Source organism: Staurois parvus, unplaced genomic scaffold, assembly GCF_062004578.1.
Source record: "Staurois parvus isolate SC_StPar_1 unplaced genomic scaffold, SC_StPar_1.0 ptg000454l, whole genome shotgun sequence".
In the NCBI taxonomy this organism is placed as follows: Eukaryota; Metazoa; Chordata; class Amphibia; order Anura; family Ranidae; genus Staurois; species Staurois parvus.
In genome coordinates, this window is record NW_028318250.1 from 4,449,871 (window position 1) to 4,473,930 (window position 24,060).

Consider the following 24,060-nt stretch of genomic DNA (forward strand, 5'->3'; position numbering starts at 1 on the left):
CCTTGCTTTCAGATGAAGCCCCACTCTGACCATAGACAAACCTGCTAACAAAAAGGTAAGAATAGCTATGGTTTAAGTAGTGGTGAAGTGAAAGGGTTCACTAGAATTGGAAACATGACACAAAGGCTTACTTATACCTACATACATATCACTGATCTGTCATCACACACTTCATTATTCTATAAGTATAAATAAAAAAAATTATAAGAATGGCCTACATGTACTGAAAAAGTTGTTGACACTTTAATTAAAAAAAAAAAAGACAATCTTACAAGCAATTACCACCCCAATCACTGGGGACTAGCAAACAAAATGTGTTGGGACAATTTATTGGAGAATGTGGAAAATGGAACAACTAGAGAAACAATCTGCATTACAAAAGGCCTTGGCGTTTTAGATCTTCATATGTCTTTTTGTTGACAACATTCCCACTGGAATCTTCATATTCCTCCTGTAAATGAAAATGTCTTCATTAGAATTAAGTTATTAGACAAACTCAGATGAACACAGTTACAGCCAAGTCAGGTTGTATTCCCTTACAGGATCCTTAAAGTGTTACAAAACCCAGGACCCTACATCCACTCTATTTGGTCTCCCACAGTACACAGAACATGAAAATGCAATTATTTTACTATTTTACTCATCAGCATTTACAGCAGTCTTGTGGCTTCTACTGGTGTTCAGCCAAGCACTAGCTAAAGCTTGTAGGAGGAGTTTCCTTTCTGCTCTAGGAGGATGCAAAACCCCTGACCTCTGTCTGGACAGTGCTGATTAGTCCTGTGCTGATCGCATGCACTCTCCCAAAAAAAACCAAAAAAAAAACCCTCTCTAGCAATACACACCAAACTGAGCGTGTGCAAAATGCCTATGGGTCAGTCTGTCCTAGAAGATAAGGGACGGTTGCTTGAAAAAGGGGAGGAACAGAAGAAAGGATCAAAACGGCCTTTTTACACAATGCAGAGGATTAACCCCTAAGGTTCCACGGTGAGTATAACATGCATGCTTTACTGCATATACAGGTTGATTTTACTGTTGTGGGTTTAGTAACACTTTAAATGTTATGATAGGAAATTGGTACTGGTTATTTATTGGATATATATAGCAATAGCTGCCAGTAGCTGCTTTTCAGAACCATGGATTCTAAGGTTAAATACCAGCTCATTGCAGCTCATATATTAGTGTTCTTTGTATGTACTCTTTAGGTTTACCGTATTTTCCGGCGTATAAGACGACTTTTCAACCCCTGAAAATCTTCTGAAAAGTCGGGGGTCGTCTTATACGCCGGTGCGAGCCGTGTCAGGGCAGCACTTTTTCGAGGGGCGGCGCGGCGCCGCCCCCCCCCCCCCCTCCTCCTCCAACGGACACTAAGTACAGGGGTGGGCAGAGGGGCTGCTGTACTTTACCTGGCTCCGGTCCCACGACGATCCGGTCCAGGAAGCGCGGCTGCTCCTTCTTTCAGTTCAGCCGCTCGATGGTCACGCGGCCGCTCGGCTCCGCCTCCTCACCGGTGATTGGGCGCCAGCACTGGAAAGGCACACAGGCGACCAATCACCGGCGAGGAGGTGGAGCCGAGCGGCCCCGCGAAAATTGAGCGGCCGAACTGGAAGAAGGAGCAGCCGCTCTTCTCCCCCACTGACACTAACGATGGGGCACTATTCCTCCTCCACACTGACACCAACGATGAGGCACTGTTCCTCCCCCACTGACACCAACGATGAGGCACTGTTCCTCCCCCACTGACACCAACGATGAGGCACTGTTCCTCCCCCACTGACACCAACGATGAGGCACTGTTCCTCCCCCACTGACACCAACGATGAGGCACTGTTCCTCCCCCACTGACACCAACGATGAGGCACTGTTCCTCCCCCACTGACACCAACGATGAGGCACTGTTCCTCCCCCACTGACACCAACGATGAGGCACTGTTCCTCCCCCACTGACACCAACGATGAGGCACTGTTCCTCCCCCACTGACACCAACGATGGGGCACTATTCCTCCTCCCCACTGACAATAACGATGGGGCACTATTCCTCCTCCCCACTGACAATAACGATGGGGCACTATTCTCCCCACTGATACCAACGATGGGGCACTATTCTCCCCACTGATACCAACGATGGGGCACTATTCCTCCCACTGATACCAATGATGGGGCACTATTCCTCCCACTGATACCAATGATGGGGCACTATTCCTCCCACTGATACCAATGATGGGGCACTATTCCTCCCACTGATACCAATGATGGGGCACTATTCCTCCCACTGATACCAATGATGGGGCACTATTCCTCCCACTGATACCAATGATGGGGCGCTATTCCTCCCACTGATACCAATGATGGGGCGCAATTCCTCCCACTGACACCATGATGGGGCGCAATTCCTCCCACTGACACCAATGATGGGGCGCAATTCCTGCCACTGATACCAATGATGGGGCGCTATTCCTCCCACTGACACCAATGATGGGGTGCTATTCCTCCCACTGACACCAATGATGGGGTGCTATTCCTCCCACTGACACCAATGATGGGCCGCTATTCCTCCCACTGACACCAATGATGGGCCACTATTCCTCCCACTGACACCAATGATGGAGCACTATTCCTCCCCCTGACACCAATGATGGGACACTATTCCTCCCACTGACACTAATGATGGGACACTATTCCTCCCACTGACACCAATGATGGGGCATGATTCTTCCCACTGACACCAATGATGGGGCACTATTCCTCCCACTGACTAATGATGGGGCACTATTCCTCCCACTGACTAATGATGGGGCACTATTCCTCACACACTGACACTAATGATGGGGCACCATCATTGGTGTCAGTGGATGAAATAGTGCCCCATCATTGGTGTCAGTGGGAGGAATAGCACCCCATCATTGGAATACCATACTGAAATAGCATACCATATTGAAATCAAATCTGATGTTTTTTCATTTTTATTTGGTGTGCGTTGGAAGAGGGGTAGTCTTATACGGTGAGTATAGCTCAAACCCTACATTTTAGCAGGAAAAGTAGGGGGTCGTCTTATACGCCCAGTCGTCTTATACGCCGGAAAATACGGTACTTATTGTTCAGGGGATGCAAGGTTTATTAGGTCAGAGAAATCTAATCACATACATCTCTCTCTTTATATACAGTATCTGTATCTTATTAGAAGTGATTCAGGCACTCGGGACTTGGCACAAGAAGAAATAAGACTGCCCAATATACGCCACCCAGTTCTACATGCTATTGTAACAAGTTAATCAATGTTATTCACTTTACCTGTGTGAGGTGCAATACCTCGTAGGAAAATGTAGTTCTGGACAGGAGAAGGAAGTGAATGATTCTAAAGGAAAAAGTTTTTTCTACCTTGATATAGGGGCACTTTATACTATACTTTGCGGCCTGCTATAGGGGCACTCTGAATTCAGGAAGAGCCAGGCGAGACAGTAAGAGGAGAATCAGGGCTGCTCTGTGCAAAACCATTACACAGAGCAGGTAAGTACAAGTTTGTTGTTAAAAAAAATCCCACGTTTACAGTCAATTTAAGGGCTCTGTGCAGGGAAGATCAGCAGCTGAACCCAGAGAAGCTGGAGGGTGATAGATAGGATGTAATATAAGGCATTATAGTTAACTGTAAAGTAAAGGTTTACCAGTACTGGGCATTATATTTAAAATTCTATCCATGCAAAAAAGTCAAGCCTTTAGTACTACTTTAAAAGATTTATCTGCCCCCTCCACCCTTCATATCAAATTGACCAACTTCTAAACTCCATAAAAATAAATGAAGAAATTAACAAAAAGAACCCAAACGCCTCTACTTCTAATTCTTTAACGGCAGACAGAAAGAAACTCCGACTGCTATTACTCCACAAATATGACCTCAACCTTCAAAAGACAAAATCACAATTCTATTCCCTAAGTAATAAAGCAAACTCACTTCTCATAAAAAATAATTAAAGACGGCTTAAATCCAAGATCACTTCAATCCAACACCCCTCCACTCATACCTCACTTACAAATCCACAAGACATAGCCAATGCTTTCGCAAACTATTGTCAAACCCTATAAAATATTAAAGACGACCCGGACACAACCCAACCGACTACCGCATCCATACTTAATTTCCTGGCAACCGTTAATCTTCCCCAAACCACCACTGCACAACTCATGTCGATATCTGCACCGATATCTCCCACAGAAATAGAGAAAACCATAAAAACGTTACCTCTCCACAAATCCCCGGGAAATGATGGTTTCACAAACGAATACTATAAAATATTCACCCCAACCTTGCTTCATGGTTGTCTGCTTTTTAACCATGCCGCCTCCACAGTTCCCCAATGAGATGCTGCAATCTATAATCACAACTATCCCCAAACCCGGTAAAAATCCCTAAATAGTCCAGAATTACAGACCAATTTCATTGTTGAATACGGACATCAAACTCAATGCCAAAATAATTGCCCAAAGGTTACTCCCCCACCTCCCTACATTAACCCACCCAGACCAAGTGGGATTTATCCCTGGTCGACAAGCACCAGATGCCACCAGAAGACTTAGATCACTTATATATAAACTTGAAACCACCAGACAACCTTCCTTACTCTTATCTCTAGATGCTGAAAAAGCATTTGACCGGATACATTGGCAATTCATGAAACTCACACTTCAAAAATTTGGTATCACAGACTGGATGTTATCGGCCATTCTATCCCTTTACTCCAACCCTTCAGCCAGAGTTCTAACTAACGGCACACTTTCCCAAACCTTTTATATATCCACTGACACTAGATAAGGCTGCCCCCGTCTCCCATAATTTTTTGCTTTACTTATCGAACCCCTAGCATCCAAATTTAGGGATGACCCAACATTTTCAGTCATTACACACCTCAAAAAAGAGCACAAAATTAGCCTTTTTGCAGAAGACATCATTCTGATGATTACCAATCCCGTCAAATCTCTCCAAACGATCCACGCACATCTCCACAACTACTCAAAAGTCTCATATTATAAACTCAACAAGCCCAAATCCTCTATATTAAATCTCTACACATCAGAGAAGACCCAAAAACTACTAACCAAACACTTCCCTTTCTCCTGGGAACACCGTAGCATCCCTTATTTGGGGATCAAACTCACCACCACAACTGACCAACTATACACCACTAACCATAAAACGCTACTTGAATCCATCCCACAGGAACTCAAAAACCTACGCACATCAACCCTATCGACATTGGGGAGAGTGGCAACATTAAAAATGTGCATACTACCCAAGATCCTCTACATATTCCGCACTCTCCCCATCCCAGTCCCCAATATCTTCTTCTCCAAGTTACAAGCAACTTTTACCAAATTCATGTGGAACTCGAAAAGACCCAAATGCACTTCAAACCTACTAATATGCTCAACATACAGAGAAGGAGCAGGCCTTCATAATCTAAAATCATACTATCATGCCTCGCTTTTAGACCAGATCTTTTTCTGGTGGCACCCAACTACTGAAAAAACATGGTCCACCATGGAAACGCCCCCATATCTTCCACCTACACCCGATAAAATGCTGTTCCTACCACAAACTTCGCATCACCAAATCATATCCAACCATCCATGCATACGAGCCTCCCTTCAAGCCTGGCATGATCTCCTAACACTCAATTTAACAGATACCAGACAAATTCCTACCCCAATTACAGCTCTACACTACATCACTCCCTCTCTAAACCTACTACAGTGGGAAAACCAAAGCATCTCACACATTCGAGACATCTATACAAACAATAAATTAAGACTCCTTCTCAACACTCCAAGAAAAATTTCAGCTCCCTAATATGGAATCCTTCACTTACCTGCATATAGCGCACTCTCTGCAAAAAATGAACATCCTACATACAATAGCAATTCTTACTACTGCACTCATCTTCTTAGAAAAACCACATTACCCGAAAAAAGGAATCTCTACCTTCTACTCGCTCATAACCAATGCTCAGTACACTTTAAAAACTACTTCCCTAGCCACCTGGGAAACAACTTTCGCGCGACTGATACACCCACACACGGGATAGACCGTTCTCTATCACCTACAAAGCCTCCAGATGTAGCTCCCATTGAGAATCATACATGAAAATTCTACACCAATGGTACTTAACACCTGCTAAACTCTCCCTATTCTACTCTCAACATTCCCCCAACTGTTGGAGACAATGCGGAGAAGTAGGATCCACTTTCCACATACTGTGGGCATGTAAAATCGCTCAAATCTTACTGGAACAAAGTATTCCAATTGCTCTCTTCAGTCACTGGAGCCCCAGTGACACCGAACCCAGCTCTTGCACTCCTACACATAGGAATTGATAAATTTCCTGCCGACTCCCGCACCATCATCATCCATACATTAGCAATGTTGGTTTTGGCGGCTGTTAAACTGTGGAAATCATCCAAAACTCCCTCTCTTACAAATCTCCTTACTGACCTTAATCTCCAATGCGAGATGGAAAAAAGATCAGCCTTTCACAATTCCTCATATCAAAAATTCAAGTACCAATGGCCTCGATGGTTACAAAACCCCAATTGTACTATAAATTGATATCCATATAACCATATCATACTAAAGCTATGCAACTGACTGGTGTCCAGTTCTTCCCCCCCCCAGTTACCCTTCCCCTCTCCTACCCCTCACCCACTTTATGTACAATAGTTTACTTAACCCTGGTTCATACCACTCCAAGCATACCTCTCAGGTAAACAGTCCTACGTCTTTGCTGCCCCTAGCCGATTGGTGGGGAAGGGAATCTACTATGTATATACCTTCTTGTACCTAATGTGAACCACACTAATGCACCATATGTTGTAATGTTGAAAATCTTTAAAAAAAAAAAGACTTAAACATAAAACAACATTCTTAAAACAATAATATTTGAAGGAAAAATTAATTTGTGTATGGCCTGCATAAGTGACAGCCGACAAAGATGGCTTGAAACAAGAAAGTCCATCATGCATAATTTTACATTACAATCCTGTCTAAAAATCTGCAGAACAGTATCTCAGGGCTTTTAAAAAAATGTTTTTCTTTACATAAAAAAAAATGTTGATCTTGGAGTTTGATATGTACCAGATTCAACCACTAATAGTATATACATCTCTTCTGTCAGGTTTTTCTGTGTGGATTAGATAGTTTGTTCCCGAACCAAAAAGCTGGTTATTTGTATTTTCCACTGAAATGGTGCTGAAAATAAATTCATATTCCTTTAAATTCATGATATTAATTAAAAAAAGTTGAATACAATTATTTATATATATATATATATATATATATATATATATATATATATATATAAATAAAACTAATTTTTTTTAATAGACTGTTCATTTTAGTTTTCGCCCAAATGCATCCTGAATTTTTGGTTTCACTTTTGGTCCAAGAATTTTCATTTTGGTGCACCACTAACAAAAACAGCTGATATAAAACCTGTATAAATAAAGTGAAGGAGTCTTCAGTGTGATGTAGATGAATTAACCCTGAATATGACAAACTCATACTCTTGCTTAAAAATGTATTCTAATTCATTAGGTACAAAGAAATGTGCCCAATATTGGGTATGTTTCTTTGTTTTTACTCAAGCATTAATAATAGAGTATATTTGTGGTAGGATATACCACTATGGATTTTCCACTCATTTAATTGGCATTCGGTAACAGCATGTGAACAGTACGAGTACCAAACCCAGTTTTGGTTTCAGACAAATGGAACAAAATAACAAAGCAATATTAGCATAATAAAAAATGAATAAAAAACTACTAATAAATTGCATAGGGAAGAAATATTTTGTTTCTGGGTAATGCGCTGTTGTGACACCAGTTGTTGGGTTGCCACGTTAGAGGTGAACATACGAGGCAACTGTGTAGCAGTGACTATGTTACCGGCAAGAAGAATATATACCTTTGAGGGATCTCAAAGTCCCTAGGGGCTTTGTTTCCTATAAACGTTTGTTAAACCACCGAAGTGAAAGTAACTGGAAATAAGAATAACTGCTTTGTGCAACATCATAAGCTTTCATAATATGTTGAGATGGCAGGCTTGTTTGTTTCCACTGAGAAAGAAAATGACATCACAGGCTTACCTCTGTATCAGGCTGCCACCTCTCTAAAGCCTTCTGTTGCTTGAGTTTTGACCACACTAACAAAAAACAAAAACAAAAAAGAAAAAGGTACAAGGTCAACAGCAATGGCAGTGTAGAGCTTTCAGACAAGACCAAAGGGAACCTCAAAACTTTTAAAAGGCATACAAATAATCAACAAATTTTCTTGCACAGCATCCACAGGCTGAAGAAGCATACAGAAATTGATTACCATTTTGAACCATAACTATAGTTTACCTTACAATATATGTAATATGGGCAACAGTGGCTAAATGGTTAGCACTTCTGCCTGGCAGGACAAGGGTTGTTGGTTCGAATCACAACCACGGCACCATGGATTTTGCATGTTCTCCCTGTGCCTGCGTGGATTTCCTCAGGTACTCTGATTTCCTTCCACACTCCAAAGACATGCTGGTAGGATAATTGGATCCTGTCTATATTGGCACCAGTGTATGTATGAATGCGAGTTAGGGACCTTAGATTGTATATCCCTTGAGGGTTAGGGACTGATGTGAATGTAATTATATAAACACACACACACACCTGAAAATGTATTCATACCCCTTGAAATTTTCCACATTTTGTCACGTTGCAACCAAAAACGTAAATGCATTTTATGTGATAGACCAACACACAGTGGCACATATTTGTGAAGTGGAAGGAAAATGATATATGATTTTCAAAATTTCTGACAAATAAATATGTGAAAAGTGTGGAACGCATTTCTATTCAGCCCCCCTGAGTCAACAATACTTTGTAGAACCACCTTTCACTGCAATTACAGCTGCAAGTCTTTTTGGGTATGTCTCTACCAGCTTTGCACATCTAGAGAGTGACATTTTTGTCAGATTAGATGGAGAGGGCCTGCGAACAGCAATTTTCAAGTCTTGCCACAGATTCTCAATTCTTGGATTTAGGTCTGGACTTTGACTGAGCCATTCTAACACATGAATATGCTTTGATCTAAACCATTCCATTGCAGCTCTGGCTGTATGTTTAGAGTCGTTTTGCTGGAAGGTGAACCTCCCCCCAGTCTCAAGTCTTTTGCAAATTCTAACAGGTTTTCTTCTAAGATTGCCCTGTATTTGGCTCCTTCCATCTTCCCATCAACTCTAACCAGCTTCCCTGTCCCTGCTGCATCCCCACAACATGCTGCCGCCACCACGTTTTACAGTGGGGAGATGGTGTGTTCAGGGTGATGTGCAGTGGTTAGTTTTCCACCACACAGCGTTTTGCTTTTAGGCCAAAAAGTAAAATTTTGGTTTCATCTGACCAGAGCACCTTCTTCCAAGTGTTTGCTGTGTCCCCCATATGGCTTCTTGCAAACAGGACTTTTTATGGCTTTCTTTGAACAATGGCTTTCTTCTTGCCACTCTTTCATCAAGGCCAGATTTGGGGAGTGCACGACTAATAGTTGTCCAGTGGACAGATTCTCCCACCTGAGCTGTGGATCTCTGCTTCAAGGCAATGTGTGTGTATATATATATATATATATATATATATATATATATATATATATATATATATATATATATATATATATATATATATATATATATATGTGTGTGTGTGTGTAAGTAAAGCGATGCGTAAATTGACGGCACTATAAGTACCTGAAAAAAATGAATAAAATATATTGATAAAGTTCAAAGTGGGGGGTGGAAGGTTTATACAGTCAGGTCCATAAATAAAAGTGGGAGGCACATATGCAAACTGTTGTAATTCCTACACCGTTCACCTGATTTGGACGTAAATACCCTCAAATTAAAGCCGACAGTCTGCAGTTAAAGCACATCTTGTTCATTTCATTTCAAATCCATTGTGGTGGTGTATAGAGCCAAAAATGTTAGAATTGTGTCCATGTCCCAATATTTATGGACCTGACTATATCAGCAAAAAAAAAAAAACAACAAAAAAAAAAAAACACTTTCAGCAGCAAAGTCTTCAATGATTAGCAGTCTAGAAGCCACAGCTTTTACAAATGCCCTGGCAATCCTAGATACAGTCCATTCACAAACCTGCCCCTCCATTGTAAAGATTTTATACTTAAGGAAAAAACAAAAAACAGAAAGCCCTTTAACTCCAACTTAGAGCTGCAGCATTCAACAGCTGTACTGCACAGCATGTACAAAAGTGCAAACATGCATACTGTAAGTCCTGAAGTGCTCGTTGGTACAAAAACATTGGGATAACATAAAACACAAGGAATGTGCCATATTAACTCACAGGAAACTGCATCTTCTATCTGTGTGACATTAGCAAAGTGAGCTGTGTTTGGAATGCCCAGACAGCGCATACCATGTGCATGCCTCCATTCCTGGTAATGAGATAAGAGCAGAAAGACATTAGTTGCAGTTACCGCACTTGTAAGGTTTACCTAAAAAAAACAAAAACAAATACTGCTTTAGTTGTAGAACATATTAGATAAAGACTTACTGCAAAGTGGCGTTGGAAAGCCTTGGGCCCTCTGTAGGTGTAATTCCCACAAATCTCACAGTTGTAGTTTATATTAAGTCCGTGCAATTTGTATAGCCAGTACGGTATAGGCTACAAAAAAGAAAATAAATAAAAAAAGGATGGAACATGAGATCACACAGTTTATCTTATATGTTTATATTACTTGATTCCTGACCAATTGAAAAAAATATGTACAAAACCACCGTATACTCTCTTTAAAGTGATATTACTTAAAATGAAAACTTAGGTTTATACTTACCTGTTCTGTGCAAGGATATTGCACAGAGCAGCTCCTTTCCCCCCTCTTCTAGGGTCCCCTGCTGGTGTCGTCTGTTCCTCCTCTCCTGAATGTGCCCCCCCAAAGAAAGCCAACTGCTATGACTTTAGAACCACTTTAACTCTTACTGCAACTAATCTTTCTTCATAATTTTAGGCCAAAATGTTTAAAGCTACATGTCTTTAGTAAAAATAACCCAAATCCGTGTATATTATTTAGTCTATAGGAAAGCTATAGAGTGAGTCCACAAAATATGATGTACTGACAGGAGATCTCATTTCTTGAGGCCCGAAAATGCCAGGACAGTACAAATATTCCCTAAATGACCACTTTTTGGAAAGTAAACAGTCCAAGGTATTTAGTAAGAGGCATGGTGAGTTTTCTGAAGTTTTAAATTTTTTTGTCACAATTTTTAAAAAAATTAAATATTTTTTTTCCTGTTTTGTACCTATGGTCGCCAGTGCAGTACAGTATCATAACTCGTGTAACGGTGATAATTTTTTTTCCATTTTTCCCCCTTTTCTTTTTTGTTTTTTTACATACTGTGACCAGAACACTACAGTGTCACCTTAACCCTAACCCTAACATTTTATAACTATGGAGAGGTGATCAGGATTTTTTTTTTTACAAATTGTGATTTCTTATAATAGTGAATTTCACTGTTAAAAACAAACATTTTTACTGAATGAAATTGATTCAGTGTGTCTTGTTGTGATTAGCTGTGACTGGCCACAGCTAATCAATATGGTACAGATGGGCAGTGATTGGCCCTATCTGTATCATGTGATCACTGACACCAATCACCGTGAGCAACACAATAGTACACAATGGATGGCATGAATGAAAGCTATCCATGGTGTACAATTTTCATGTGATCAGCTGTGATTGGTCACAGCAATCACATGGTACCGAGCAGTAGGCCAGTGCAGTGATCTGTCAACGGCTGTCACATGATGTCCATCAAGAACGAGAGCTCCCGCCCACCTGTAATTTGTCTATAGGCCGGGAGGGAACTAGCTAAAGAGAACCTTTCACCAAAAATAATCACACAGGAGACTTTGTCCCCTACGTGATGACAAAGTTTTTTTAAAGTAATGAGTAAAAAAGGTTTAAAAAAATTAAAGCTACACCTAAAGCACTTAAACCCCCCCCCCCCCCCCCAACACACACACAAAATATTAAGGCCCCCCCACATACATGCACATGGCTTGGGGGCACCTATGCACAAAAACATTAATTGCGCTGTTATGTGTTACATATCGCCATGCACACTGGGGAAAGCGCAATGATTCCAGCACCAGCACTTATGAAAACTGATGACCTGTAATGCTTTTAAAGAGTCACCTATATACCGTAATAATAAAATATATATTATACACACACACACACACTTTAATACACATATACAGTGTGTGTGCTGGTGTTATATACATATATATCTCCATACATACATACACACACAGTATATATGATTATATGATAAAGTGCAGATTATGAAAAAAAAAAAAAAAAACAGACACTGACCTTTCCATCCCAGCCAAGTGGAAGGTTTTTGGGGTTATAAATTATTTCATTTTCCTCATCTTCACTTTCACTCTCACTAATCTGCTCTTCTTCTTCTTCCCTCTCATCACCTGTTCGAGCCTGCTTTCTCTGCACATTCTCATGAGTCAGGTGTCTCTGCTCCTGCAATTATTGTGAACAGACAAGATGAAATTATACCAACAGATTGTTAAAAGGCCAGTTTCCCCTAATCCAATATTTCAACTTTTAATAGGATGTTGGAAAATTAAAGCTTAACTCAAAGTTTGATTTAACTTTAAATAGTACATCTGCACCAACCCGTTCTAAACAAACTATTTCCTTCATTAACACATACGCTGGCTGGGAGCAGTGTATTAACTGTATGTAGCATCAACTACACGTAGATTATAAACAGAAGTGTTCCAGCAGCCCTGGAACAAAATCGAGCCAGGTGGAGTTATCAGTCATTAAAAAAAAATCTCTAATTTGCCTGGTTTTGCATCATACAAATACATTTTTTTTTTTAGGTTTTAAATAAAAGGGACTTACAGATAGGATTTCAACATATTCATAAACCTGAGCTTCAAGGAAGGCAATGTCCTTATTCTTTTCTGTGTCTCTGTTGAAATATACATATTGCAAAATCAAGTTTCTTTGTAATGAAACAATTATACTAATCAAATTAATACAAGGCACTGAAAACACCATTTTTACATTTTAAAAGTATACACATGCACACTATAAGTGCCACTCTCAGACCTAATGATCATAGAATAAAAAAAAAAACATAGCTCAGGTGCACATGAATCACTCTGTCATAGCACCTGCTTATCCAGAATTATGGCTGTGTTTACATACTACATCCAACACTGCAACAGTAGTAAAAATGAGCAGCCATAGGAGTTGATCTACTAAAACTGGAGAGCACAAAATCTGGTGCAGCTCTGCATGGTAGTTCCCATTCACTGCACTCTCCCACTTTAGTAAATAAACCCCATAGAGTTAAAAGGGACAATCTGCAAAGAAGATTCAATCACTTGAGATGGTTCTATTCAATTCTAGAATTATGCACTTAAAGTGGAACTGCACAACATCTGAGTACCACAAACCAAAAAATGCTAAAAATTAAATTTTTAATATTCAAAACAAATTCCTCCATCCATGTCTTCAAGCTTTATTTTGCTAAGAAAAAACCTCCTGGTATTTCTGGCCATAGTCATCTTGAATAAGGGCAGATGATTCATGCAGCAGTTACTTCATGGAATCCAATTGTCCTTAGCTCAGGCATTGGCTGAGCTGAGAACCCTCACTCTCCTCCTGAAGAATTCTGGGATGTAGGACATTTGCCTAAGCATGGAAACCAAGAAGTAAATGGAGGAATGCAAAAGAAAAAAAAAAAAAAAAAAGGTTAAAACAAGTAAATATGATATACTTTCCTATTGAGAGTTAAGTTCATCCTTCCTCCTCCAAGTGATTAAGAAATAGGATAGGGAACCATAGCTAGCATATTTTAATGTACTGAACTTATATTAGTTAAGAGATTAATTTGCTCTTAACGTTTTCAGTGCTCTTTGTTCTGCTTTTGTAAAAAAAACAAAAACCTGCAAATCAGTTTAGACAGTCCAAAGATACTGTATTAGACAATGCAAAAATAAATAAATAAATATAAATTTAATACCTCGAACCCCTCGTGTATCGCATTGTATTGTTATTGTACTGTCTCATTTATTGTATGTACAGCGCTGAGTGAACTATTGGCGCTATATAAATACTGTATAATAATAATAATAACTGACAGGTACCTACCGTCTGATCCCCTTTGCTTTCGGGTTCTTCGTGAACAAAGAGGGATCCAGTGAATCCAGAGATTTTCCTTTTGTGCCGAACAATCTCTGAGCTCTTTCTTCAAGAGTTCTATAAAATGTAAAAAGAGTGCAGAATTTACTTTGGCATGCTTTGTACTTTTGTCTGACAGAAAACATGAAAAACAACTATTTTAAACTCTCCTTGACCAGCGTAAAAACACCTACAGTGCAGCTCTCCAGTTCTGGGAACATGTCCATGGACGTCCTCCCACATGCGAGCATCGGGCGTGCTCTGTGACTGCTGTGTCACAGATCACGGTAAATGGACAATCACAGCTGGTCACACATAAACAGTATTCCTTTCCTCACACACTGTCTTTGTGAAGAAAGGGGAGCCAATAACCAGAAAGTTTACACTGATGCCCTGATTATCATTGCAGACCCACTAGTGCAGGTTATCCGTGCCGTCTCATCAGTACCACCACATCAACGGCCATCAGTGCATCCTCATCAGTGAAGAAAAAAAATTACTTATTTGTAAAATTTTATAAAAGAAACTAAGAAATTTGTTTCAAAATCTTCGGTCTTTTTTCATTTGTTTATCAAAAAAAAAAAAAAAAGATCCAGTGGTGATTAAATACCACTAAAGAAAGATCTGTCTAAAAAAAAAATTATAAAAATTTAAATTTTGGTACGGTGTTGCATGACAATTGTCATTTAAATTGTGACAGCGCTAAAAGCTGAAAATTGGCCTGGGCAGGAAGGGGGTGAAAGTGACCAGTATTGAAGTGGTTAAAGGTTACATGTTCCACCTGTTTTTAGGGTGGAACATGTTCGAGCATATGCAGCCTCTCCCCCCAATATCCCCCCTCCCTGTGACAGCAGGTGGAGAATCCTCTCCCCACACCCGCTGTCACAATCTGAAAACAGGGTAGTCATGTTCTACCCACACGACTACGTCATTCATTCACAGTTTGCTGTGAATGGATAGGCTACAAGTACCATCAGCCATTTCGACTGACAGCTTGTAGTTCTCAAACTACGAGGGCACTGGTAAGAACTCTTGTAGTCCAAGAGGTACAGGCAGACAGCTATCCTCAGCATCTGAAGAAGCCTGAGATTGTACCCATGATCTGCTGCTGATCACTGGTGCAATGCTCTGCTTTACCTGCAAAAAAAAAATGTTTATTAACTAATTTTCAAAAGGTGAACTTAGCCTTTAAAATTTTACACTATTCTGAGCTTTAAAAGAAATACGGTTATTTACATTATTTGTAGACACTGTCACTTTTCCCATTCAGGGTAAAGTCTCTTTAAAGTACACCCCCTGACCCACCTATATTCCTCCTCAGAACTTCCCCTGCCACTTCTTCCGGTGTAAGTGCCTTGTTGGAGATTACACAAAGGAAATGATGTGTGGCAGCATTTGGACTAGTAACTGTTACTGGGCCCAAATACTGTATCATGGGAGGATGTTATATGCTCCCCATACTGCACCCAAATACACCAGGTATTCTGCAGTAGTTGTGATGAAGGAAGAAGCATCAGGTGAGTATTGTGAAGGCAAGTATAATTAAGTAGAGGTGAACTATAAAAAGACAGTCATGTCTATTCCACTTTCAGGACAAAAATGATAATGTGGCGGTTAGTTAGAATGTGAAAATGACCAGAAAATCATATGTGGCAACTTTAAAAATGTTATCAACCAAAAATCTGTCATTCAAACTATGCTATTTTGTACAATATTCTTTGGATGATAAAAATACTATCTAACTAGGAACACACATCCACTTAAAGTAGAACTAAAGGGAAAAAAAAAGGTTTTTTTTGGATAGAATAATTTGTGGGTTATAACCACTGTCTTCTTTTGTCATTTGTGTACCATTGGGGAGATTTCCCTTCAGTTCCTGTCCCATCCCTTTAAAGTGAGGAAAACCCTGGTTATCACCAAAACTAACATCCCCACTGGAAGATTTTCCCTCTACTACTGTTCTGGTGAAAAAACAAAAATTTGTGATTTTATTTCATTCACACTGTTGGTGATAGCAGTAAACAGGACAAATAGAAAGGGCTAATCTCCTCAACAGAGGCACAAACCACAATAAAAACCTCACAGGTGTTCTACGTTTTCTGCACTCTATACAAAACAAAAAAGTATTACCTATAAGCCAGCCATAGAAGGCTTTGAATCTCAGCCAGTTCAGCAGGAAACGGCCGAGATTCAAACCATGTATGGGCAGGCTGAATGTACCCAAGCTGATCGATTGATCAACTTGGGTACAACAAGTCTGCCGGATTTTACATGTGATTACAGCTAGAGGCTGGTATAGCCGCTAGCAACATTCATTGTCTTCTCCTGGTAGGGATGACTTCCCCAGCTGGGAGAATACAATAGCTCGGCGCGGGAGATTCCCCTGTCAACACTGTCTGTGTTGATAGGGAAAATCAAATTTCTTTCCTGCAACCCGTAACTGCAGGAAAGAAATACGCTGGCGCCTTAACTCAAACCTTAACTGTATGTCTTGCTTTCCCTGAAGGCTTAACAATTACTTAGGCTGGAAAATGAGGTCTATTGAGTTTTGTACTTTTAATAAGATGTCTTAACTAATTCATCAAGCAGCAAAAGACCCCCAAGATGCGTGCATATTATCTTTTCTGAAGCTCTTTATTTATTGCAGTATAAAACAGTGTCTCTAAATCTTTTTTTCAGTCACAACACAGTCCACAGAGCCTACCCCCTCTCAATCCCTTTTTGCAGCAGAGTCCTCAATGCCCACTTTCATATCAGAGTCCTCAGTTCCCCCCATCACTTTAACATCTATAGAATCTTATGGTAGAATTGCAGTACACAGAAGTCAGAGCAGGTCTAGACAGAGATAGACTTCTGTCCCCTTCTGGATTGTGGGGCTGCCCTGAATGTAACTAGCCCTGAATGAACATCTGCATCTCCAGGGGCATGGTATCGGCATGGCCGTGTGAAGACGTGCCTCATCAGTGCTCCCGGCCAGCGGCTGCTCACAGCCTACCTGTAGCAGACACCATGCATTGCGAGACTTTTCCAGCCCCCGGCAACTCCCGGACAATGAGCAGAGGGTGCCCGGACCAATTCCATTGCTATGGAGTACTATTTAAGACTGCTTCAGCCGGCGGTCTCCACTCCGGACCCAGCTAAGATGGTGCCCACCCACCCTGTGACTTCAGCGGCGACCACAGCCTCTGTCCTGGCGGAGCGGGCCACGCAGCAGGAGGACACACATCTACTACATCCGTACACACCGCCAAGCAATCTCTCACCCTGTCTCCCTCTCCCTGACAGAGATCTGTGCACACACACAGCCCGGCCCCATGTAGCTCTGATGAGGGTCCTGCCTTTCCAGGGCATTTCAGCCTCAGCCAGCCTGTGTGGACCCAGGGCGATCCCCACAGGGCACTGAGTACTTTAATGCCCTCGATATTTGACTTACAACCTATGACAGAATTACCCACAGCTCAGACACTATGGTCTCTATTTCAAAAACTGCTCACCAGAGCTGATTGAGACACTTGCAAGCAGGGTAGAGACTGCGCTGAGGGGTGAGGTGCAAGGACTGCTCTGGACTCCCAGTTGTTGGTGATAGAACAAGAACATGACGCTACATTCCACTCTATTCAGTCCTTACAATCCTCACAAGCGAATCTCTCAGAGCAGGCCATTTTCAACAGATACTTAGACTGTCCACAAGACATGGAAATTATAGAGTACACAGAACCCTTGGGCCTCATCAACCTTTACCAGATAGGCCTAGGGATGTATTGTGCCATTTACATTCTTACATCCTCAAGGAGGAAATTCTACAGCACGCTTGGCAGGTTGGAGTCTTAGAATTTGACAATGCAGGTGTTCATCTACTGCCAGATGTCTCGAGACAAACTCTGCTAATGCACAAGATGATCAAACCTCTACTCGAATAGCTTGGTGAGTCAGGACTAACCTACAAATGGGGCCACCCATTGCATGTGATCGTAAGGAAAGGGAACCCTACGTCAACCTTCTGAGCTACCTGATCTCTTTGCTTTTGTGGAAATTGTCCCACTCCATGTGCCAGACTGGCTAATCACTGTTGCCTCGCCAGATCCTCCACCAAGAGCTCCAAGGAGCCAACCCCAAACGGAGAGATCCAACCAGTGGTTCTGTAGGGGACGACAACGGAACTCCCAATGGAATGCATCCTGAAGACGTAGCCACAAAAATGGACTTATTCATAGTTCATCTGAGCCTACTACCTTGCCTCTCCTCGATAGTTTCCACAGGTTACTATAATTTCGTCGGTAACGAGTCTTTTTAATTCTTTGTCATTGTCAGACCCGATTCAGAGACCTCCAACCACTCTTGATGAACATTGTTCACTCTGAATGGGCCCCTGAGCACATGCCTCCATGCAGAGTGTGTATGGTGGGGTGGTGCCCTGCTGCTTAAAGGCCGGATCTATACACATACATTTACCCTTGCAAACGTTTACTTGCCCAACAGTGACCAGCTGCCAACCCTAGAGAAATTCCTCTCTACACTTGACTCCTTTTTAGAAGGGACTTTAATATTGGGGGGTGATTTCAATCTGACCCTAGACCCTCGTCGAGACTCCTCTAAGGGCTCCTCCTTTATACCCGAGAAGGTTTGGGACCATCTTTTGGACTTTCTCCATTCCCATCAACTTGTAGATATCTGGAGGATATTACCTTCTACTCTTCCATGCATGGCTCCTATTCTAGAATTGACTTCTTCCTGCTAAAAACACGACCATCCCCCAAGTTTCCAGGAAGGACATTGGTAATATCGCTCTGTCGGACCATGTAACGATCTTCTTGGAATTATCAGTGCATACGACACAGCCTAAATCATCGTCCTGGCAACTCAACAAGTCCCTTCTGAAAGACCCCTACAGTGCTGCGGATATACTTTAAGAACTTACCACATTTATTTACCAACAACGTAGATTCCGTGGATAACCTGCTCTCAGTATGGTCTGCCCATAAGTGCTTTGTATGAGGAAATCTGATTAAGCATGGCCATTTGCCCAAGTAGAAAAGGGCGAAAGCGTTGTCTGACCTTCTGACTCGGCTCCATATCCTAGAGCATGCACATAAGACGGGATCAGATCGTACGGTTAAAACTGACCTCCTAAGGGTCTGCAAATCTATTCGTGAACACTCCCTTTATGAAGCCAAACATGTTTAATTGAAGGCCCACCGCTCCTTCTATGACTTTGGGGACAAATGTGGCCGATTACTGGTCAATGCACTGTGTAGGTCAAACCTATGCTTCTGCCCTTTCCTCCCAGTCAGGTCAAAAGATTCACTCTATTCTGGATCTAGCTAAAACTTTCAAAGATTTTTACTCTAAGCTCTACAATCTGGATCTTCCCTTGACGATTCCTCCGAGCTCAAAGATGCTCATGGATGTGCACCAATATATACAGGAATAAAACCAACACTTTGTTGATGAAAGAGACACCTTGTCCCAACCTATCTCAGCGGAGGCATTCACTGTAGCATTAGCCTCTATCCAACCTAGAAAGGCACCAGGAACAGACGGTTTCACCATAGCTTATTATAAATCCTTTCAGTTGATTCTAGCTCCTCATTTCACCACTGCATTTCACCACTGCCTTTAATGCTATTACTGATGGCAAAGCTGTTCCGTCCGATCTTTTGCATGCTAGCATATCAGTCCCAAACTAGGTAAGGATCCGCTTTTGTGTGGTAACTATAGACCTATCTCACTCGAACTGTGATTTGAAGCTTTTCACCCAAAAAATATATAAATAAATAAATCGCCAAGCGATTATCCCCTTTATTGCCCCGTATTATTTTGTTGGATCAGGTAGGCTTTGTCCCAACGTGGGAAGCACAAGATAACACCATGAGGACTCAATATCATTGCCAAGGTGCGGAAATCACATACTCCGCTCTTACTCCTGTCCACGGATGCAGAAAAAGCATTTAACAGAGTGAATTGGAATTTCCTCTTGGAAACATTATGACAGATAAGATTACCGACACAAATGCTGTATTGGGTCTCCGCGTTATACAATAACCCGTCCGCCTCTATCCGCTTAAATGGTTTTAATTTGGACCCATTTTGGATATCTAATGGAATTAGGCAGGGCTATCCACTATCGCCCCTATTGTTCATCCTTACTTTGAAGCCATTTATTCAACATATTAGATACAATAGTTCTGTCCAGGGTGTGCTCACGAAGGATTACCACTATAAAAAGGTATCGGCTTATGCTGACGACATACTTTATGTCACTAGTCCCCTTACTTTTCTGCCCTCCCTCCTGTTGGAATTGGAAAAATTTGGTACACTTTCCAATTTTAAAGTTAATCTTTAAAAATTAACAATTGCTAGACTTCGCCTTTACTTCCCATTCAAATGGGCTACGCAACTTAAATACTTGGGAACTAAAATCTTGGCAAACATGGATGCCATTTACCCTCTGAACTTCAAACCTCTCCTGACAGTTTTGTCTGCTGACCTACAAACGTGGGATTTCCCTTGCCTTGTCGCGGTTTGGCTGGTGTAACGTGCTGAAGATGAATGTTATGCCACAGTTATTGTATCTTTTACAGGTCCTACTAGTTAAACTCCCACAAGCTTTCCTCCATTCTGTGCACTCTGCATTCACTAGTTTTGTTTGGCATAGTAAACATCCACGCTTAAGCAGGAATTTATTCCGCAGACCTAAGCTGAGGGGCGGCGTGGGTTTCCCAGATCCTGCACTATACTATACAGCTGTCCAGATGACCAGAGTAGTGGACTGGTGTAGACACAAGAAGCACAAATTATGGGTTACATTGGAACAAGAACTGGCGGGAGTTCCGCTTGCAAGACTTCCATGGGCAGGAAAGCAACATGTATCCCACCTGAATGCTAATCCACTAACAGGTCCTGTGCTGGCTGATCTGAACAGATTTTTTTTCCTTGGCATCTTTGGAGAGATTTCCCACTCCCATGACGCCTATCATAGGCCACCCAGAGCTTCCATCCGGGCTTACTGAATCTAGCTTCCGATCCCTGACCTCCCAGGGCCTACTCCGTGCATCTCACTTTCTGCGACCCACTGGCTGGGTTGCGTTTGATACCTTGTTCCCCAGCCCATCCACCTCGTTCACGGTCTGTTGGAAGACCCTCCAACTATCCCACTTCCTGTATTCTCTAGCTTTCTAGGGAATAGTGAATGTTTAGGTACACACATTCGAGGAGCTGTGTTTGGGAGAAAGTCTGATCCAAAGATCTCTCTACCTCTTACAAATACCTCCTAGATCTCAAAGCTCAGTCTGTCCCTTGACTAACTGGGAACAAGACTTACGGTTACTTTCTGTTTCCCAAAAGCAACGCCTTGCACATAAATCGGCCCTCTGTAACACATACCAAGAGACCGCCTAAAAAATAGTGACACAGTGGTATAGGACTCCGTCGGTCCTTGCGAAACTGTACCCTCAACAAAGTGATTGCTGTTGGAGATGTGGTTTGTCAGGAGGTACTCTCTTACATATCTTTTGGGAATGCCCTAAACTTCAAGCCTTCAGGCAACCTGTGCTCCACCTTATTCACAAATTTACAGATATCTCACTGCAAGATAATCCTGCTGCGATTCTGCTCAATCTAACCTTATCGCAGAAGCGGTATCACAAATATCTTCTGAAGCGCCTGCATTCTTAGCTTACGGGAACAACAATCGCCCCCGACAGTTGCCCAATAGTTTACAAGGGTGAATGATTTAGAACAACTGGAGGACTTGACCTCAACTTTGCGAGACAAAACTGAGGAACATAAGACCAGGTGGTTTTATTGGAATCTTTTTCGTTTCTCCAATGAATATATATGACTAGCGTGGTCTCCTTCTGTCAGCTCTAGCCATGGATAGAAGTTGTGATGTGCTGCCTACAGGTTCCCCCAGAGGCTCTCTCTTCTCCCCCCCTTCCACCTCCCTCCCCCACTGTCTTCTCTCTCTCCTTCCTCTTTCTGTCTTGAAAAACTTGTAAAAAATTTGTTGGGGATTTGCATGCCCTTAGTTATCCATGTTCATATTTGTCTCAAGGGAACTGCCTTATATCTAATACAGGAACAGTTTTAATCAATTTGACCTTGCAGTGTATGTCCATCTTTATCCATGCATAATGAGTATTTATACATTTCTTTTTCCATTTATCCTCCGCAATGTTCCTTGTATTGTGTACAATCTTATGTTGGACATGTACATGGGAGTCAATATATTTCTTGTTATCTGTTGCAATCCTTTAGCCACTTGCCTACCAGGCACTTATACCCCCTTCTTTACCAGGCCAATTTTCAGCTTTCAGCGCTGCCGCACTTTGATTGACAATTGCGCGGTCATGCAACATTGTACCCATATGAAATTTTGATCATTTTTTTCTCACAAATAGAGCTTTCTTTTGGTGGTATTTAATCGCCACTGGGCGCTTTACTTTTTGCGCTATAAATAAAAAAAGTGCAAAAAATTTGAAAAAAAAAAAAAAGTTTATTTGTTTCTTTTATAAAATTTTTCAAACAGGTATTTTTTCTCCTTCACTGATGTGCGTTGATGAGGCAGCACTGATGGGCACTGATAGGCGGCACTGATGGGCACTGATAGGCAGCACTAAAGGGCACTGATAGGCAGTACTAATGAGGTGGCACGGATAGGCGGCACTGATAGGCGACACTGATTATGGGTACTGATAGACGGCACTGACTGGCATCACTGCTGGGCACTGACTGGCACAACCCCTGGGCACTGACTGGTGGCACTGACTGGCAGCACTGCTGGGCTGCACTGGTGGGTGGCACTGGTGGATGGGCACAGGTGGGTGGCACTGGTGGGTGGGCACAGGTGGGTGGCACTGGTGGGCACAGGTGAGTGGGCACAGGTGGGTGGCACTGGTGGGCACACGTAGGTGGCACTTCTGGGCACAGGTAGGTGGCACCGCAGAGTGGCACAGGTGGGTGCACTGCTGGGCACAGGTGGGGGCACTGCTGGGCACGGGTGGGCGGAGCTAGTGGGTGCACTGCTGGGCGGAACTTGCGGGTGTCACTGCTGGGCACCGATCATCAGGGCACTGATCATCAGTGCCCTGATGATCGGTGCCGATCCCCGCTCTGACAACTGCCGGTTCTCGGCAGTACTTTCCTCACGATCTGACAGCGTGATGAAAGTGCAGCCGAGAACCAGCACTTGCATTTCCCTGTGATCAGCGTGTCATTGGACACCGCTGATCACGTGGTAAAAGGCCGCTGTGATTGGCCTTTTACCACATCACGTGATCAGCTGTGTCCGTAGGACACAGCGATCACGGAGATCGCCGGGTGCGCGCCCCCTGGGGCGCGCAGGAGAGCGCGTTCTGGGAGGACGTCATATGACGTCCACCCAGAACTGGCCGGCCGCGGTGAAGCCGTCATTCGGCTATGCGCGGTCGGCAAGAGGTTAAATAAAGAATTAAAAAAAAATTAAAATCTGAATTTCCATGTTGCTGACGGTGGGCTCACCTGCACCATGAAAATGCATGGGAAGTGCAAAAATACAAGACACGCCACCTTTGACAGATGAAGATAGAACTCTGGTTGAGAAATGTTTGTGTAAAGTGTAGTAGTTTAAATCACTGAGAGTCTTAAAAGTTTGAGAGAACAGCCAAAATGATAAAAAATTCTCCTAAAAAAGGTAAAAAATAAAATAAAATAAAAAATAAGACAGTAGTATGGATACAACCAACCTATGTAGTCATAACTGTGGCTAAATAGGATAACACAACATCTGGTCGCTACACTGTACTGTGACTCAGTTTTGGGGATAATATATTTTAGATTTT

General features: G+C 42.1%; 1 protein-coding gene across 1 annotated transcript in view; it reads right to left on the minus strand.

Annotated features, from left to right (window-relative positions):
* Nucleotides 1-221: 221 nt before the first annotated feature.
* Nucleotides 222-24,060, minus strand: part of SF3A3 (splicing factor 3a subunit 3) — a 46,300-nt gene continuing 22,461 nt past the window's right edge. The window contains exons 11-17 of the mRNA XM_089688793.1: nt 14,213-14,320; nt 12,956-13,025; nt 12,407-12,568; nt 10,585-10,695; nt 10,375-10,465; nt 8,131-8,186; nt 222-451 (exon numbers count right to left, since the gene is read on the minus strand). Coding sequence (XP_089544919.1) covers nt 374-451; nt 8,131-8,186; nt 10,375-10,465; nt 10,585-10,695; nt 12,407-12,568; nt 12,956-13,025; nt 14,213-14,320 — 676 coding nt within the window. The 3' untranslated portion in view covers nt 222-373. The remainder of the gene's footprint in view (nt 452-8,130; nt 8,187-10,374; nt 10,466-10,584; nt 10,696-12,406; nt 12,569-12,955; nt 13,026-14,212; nt 14,321-24,060) is intronic.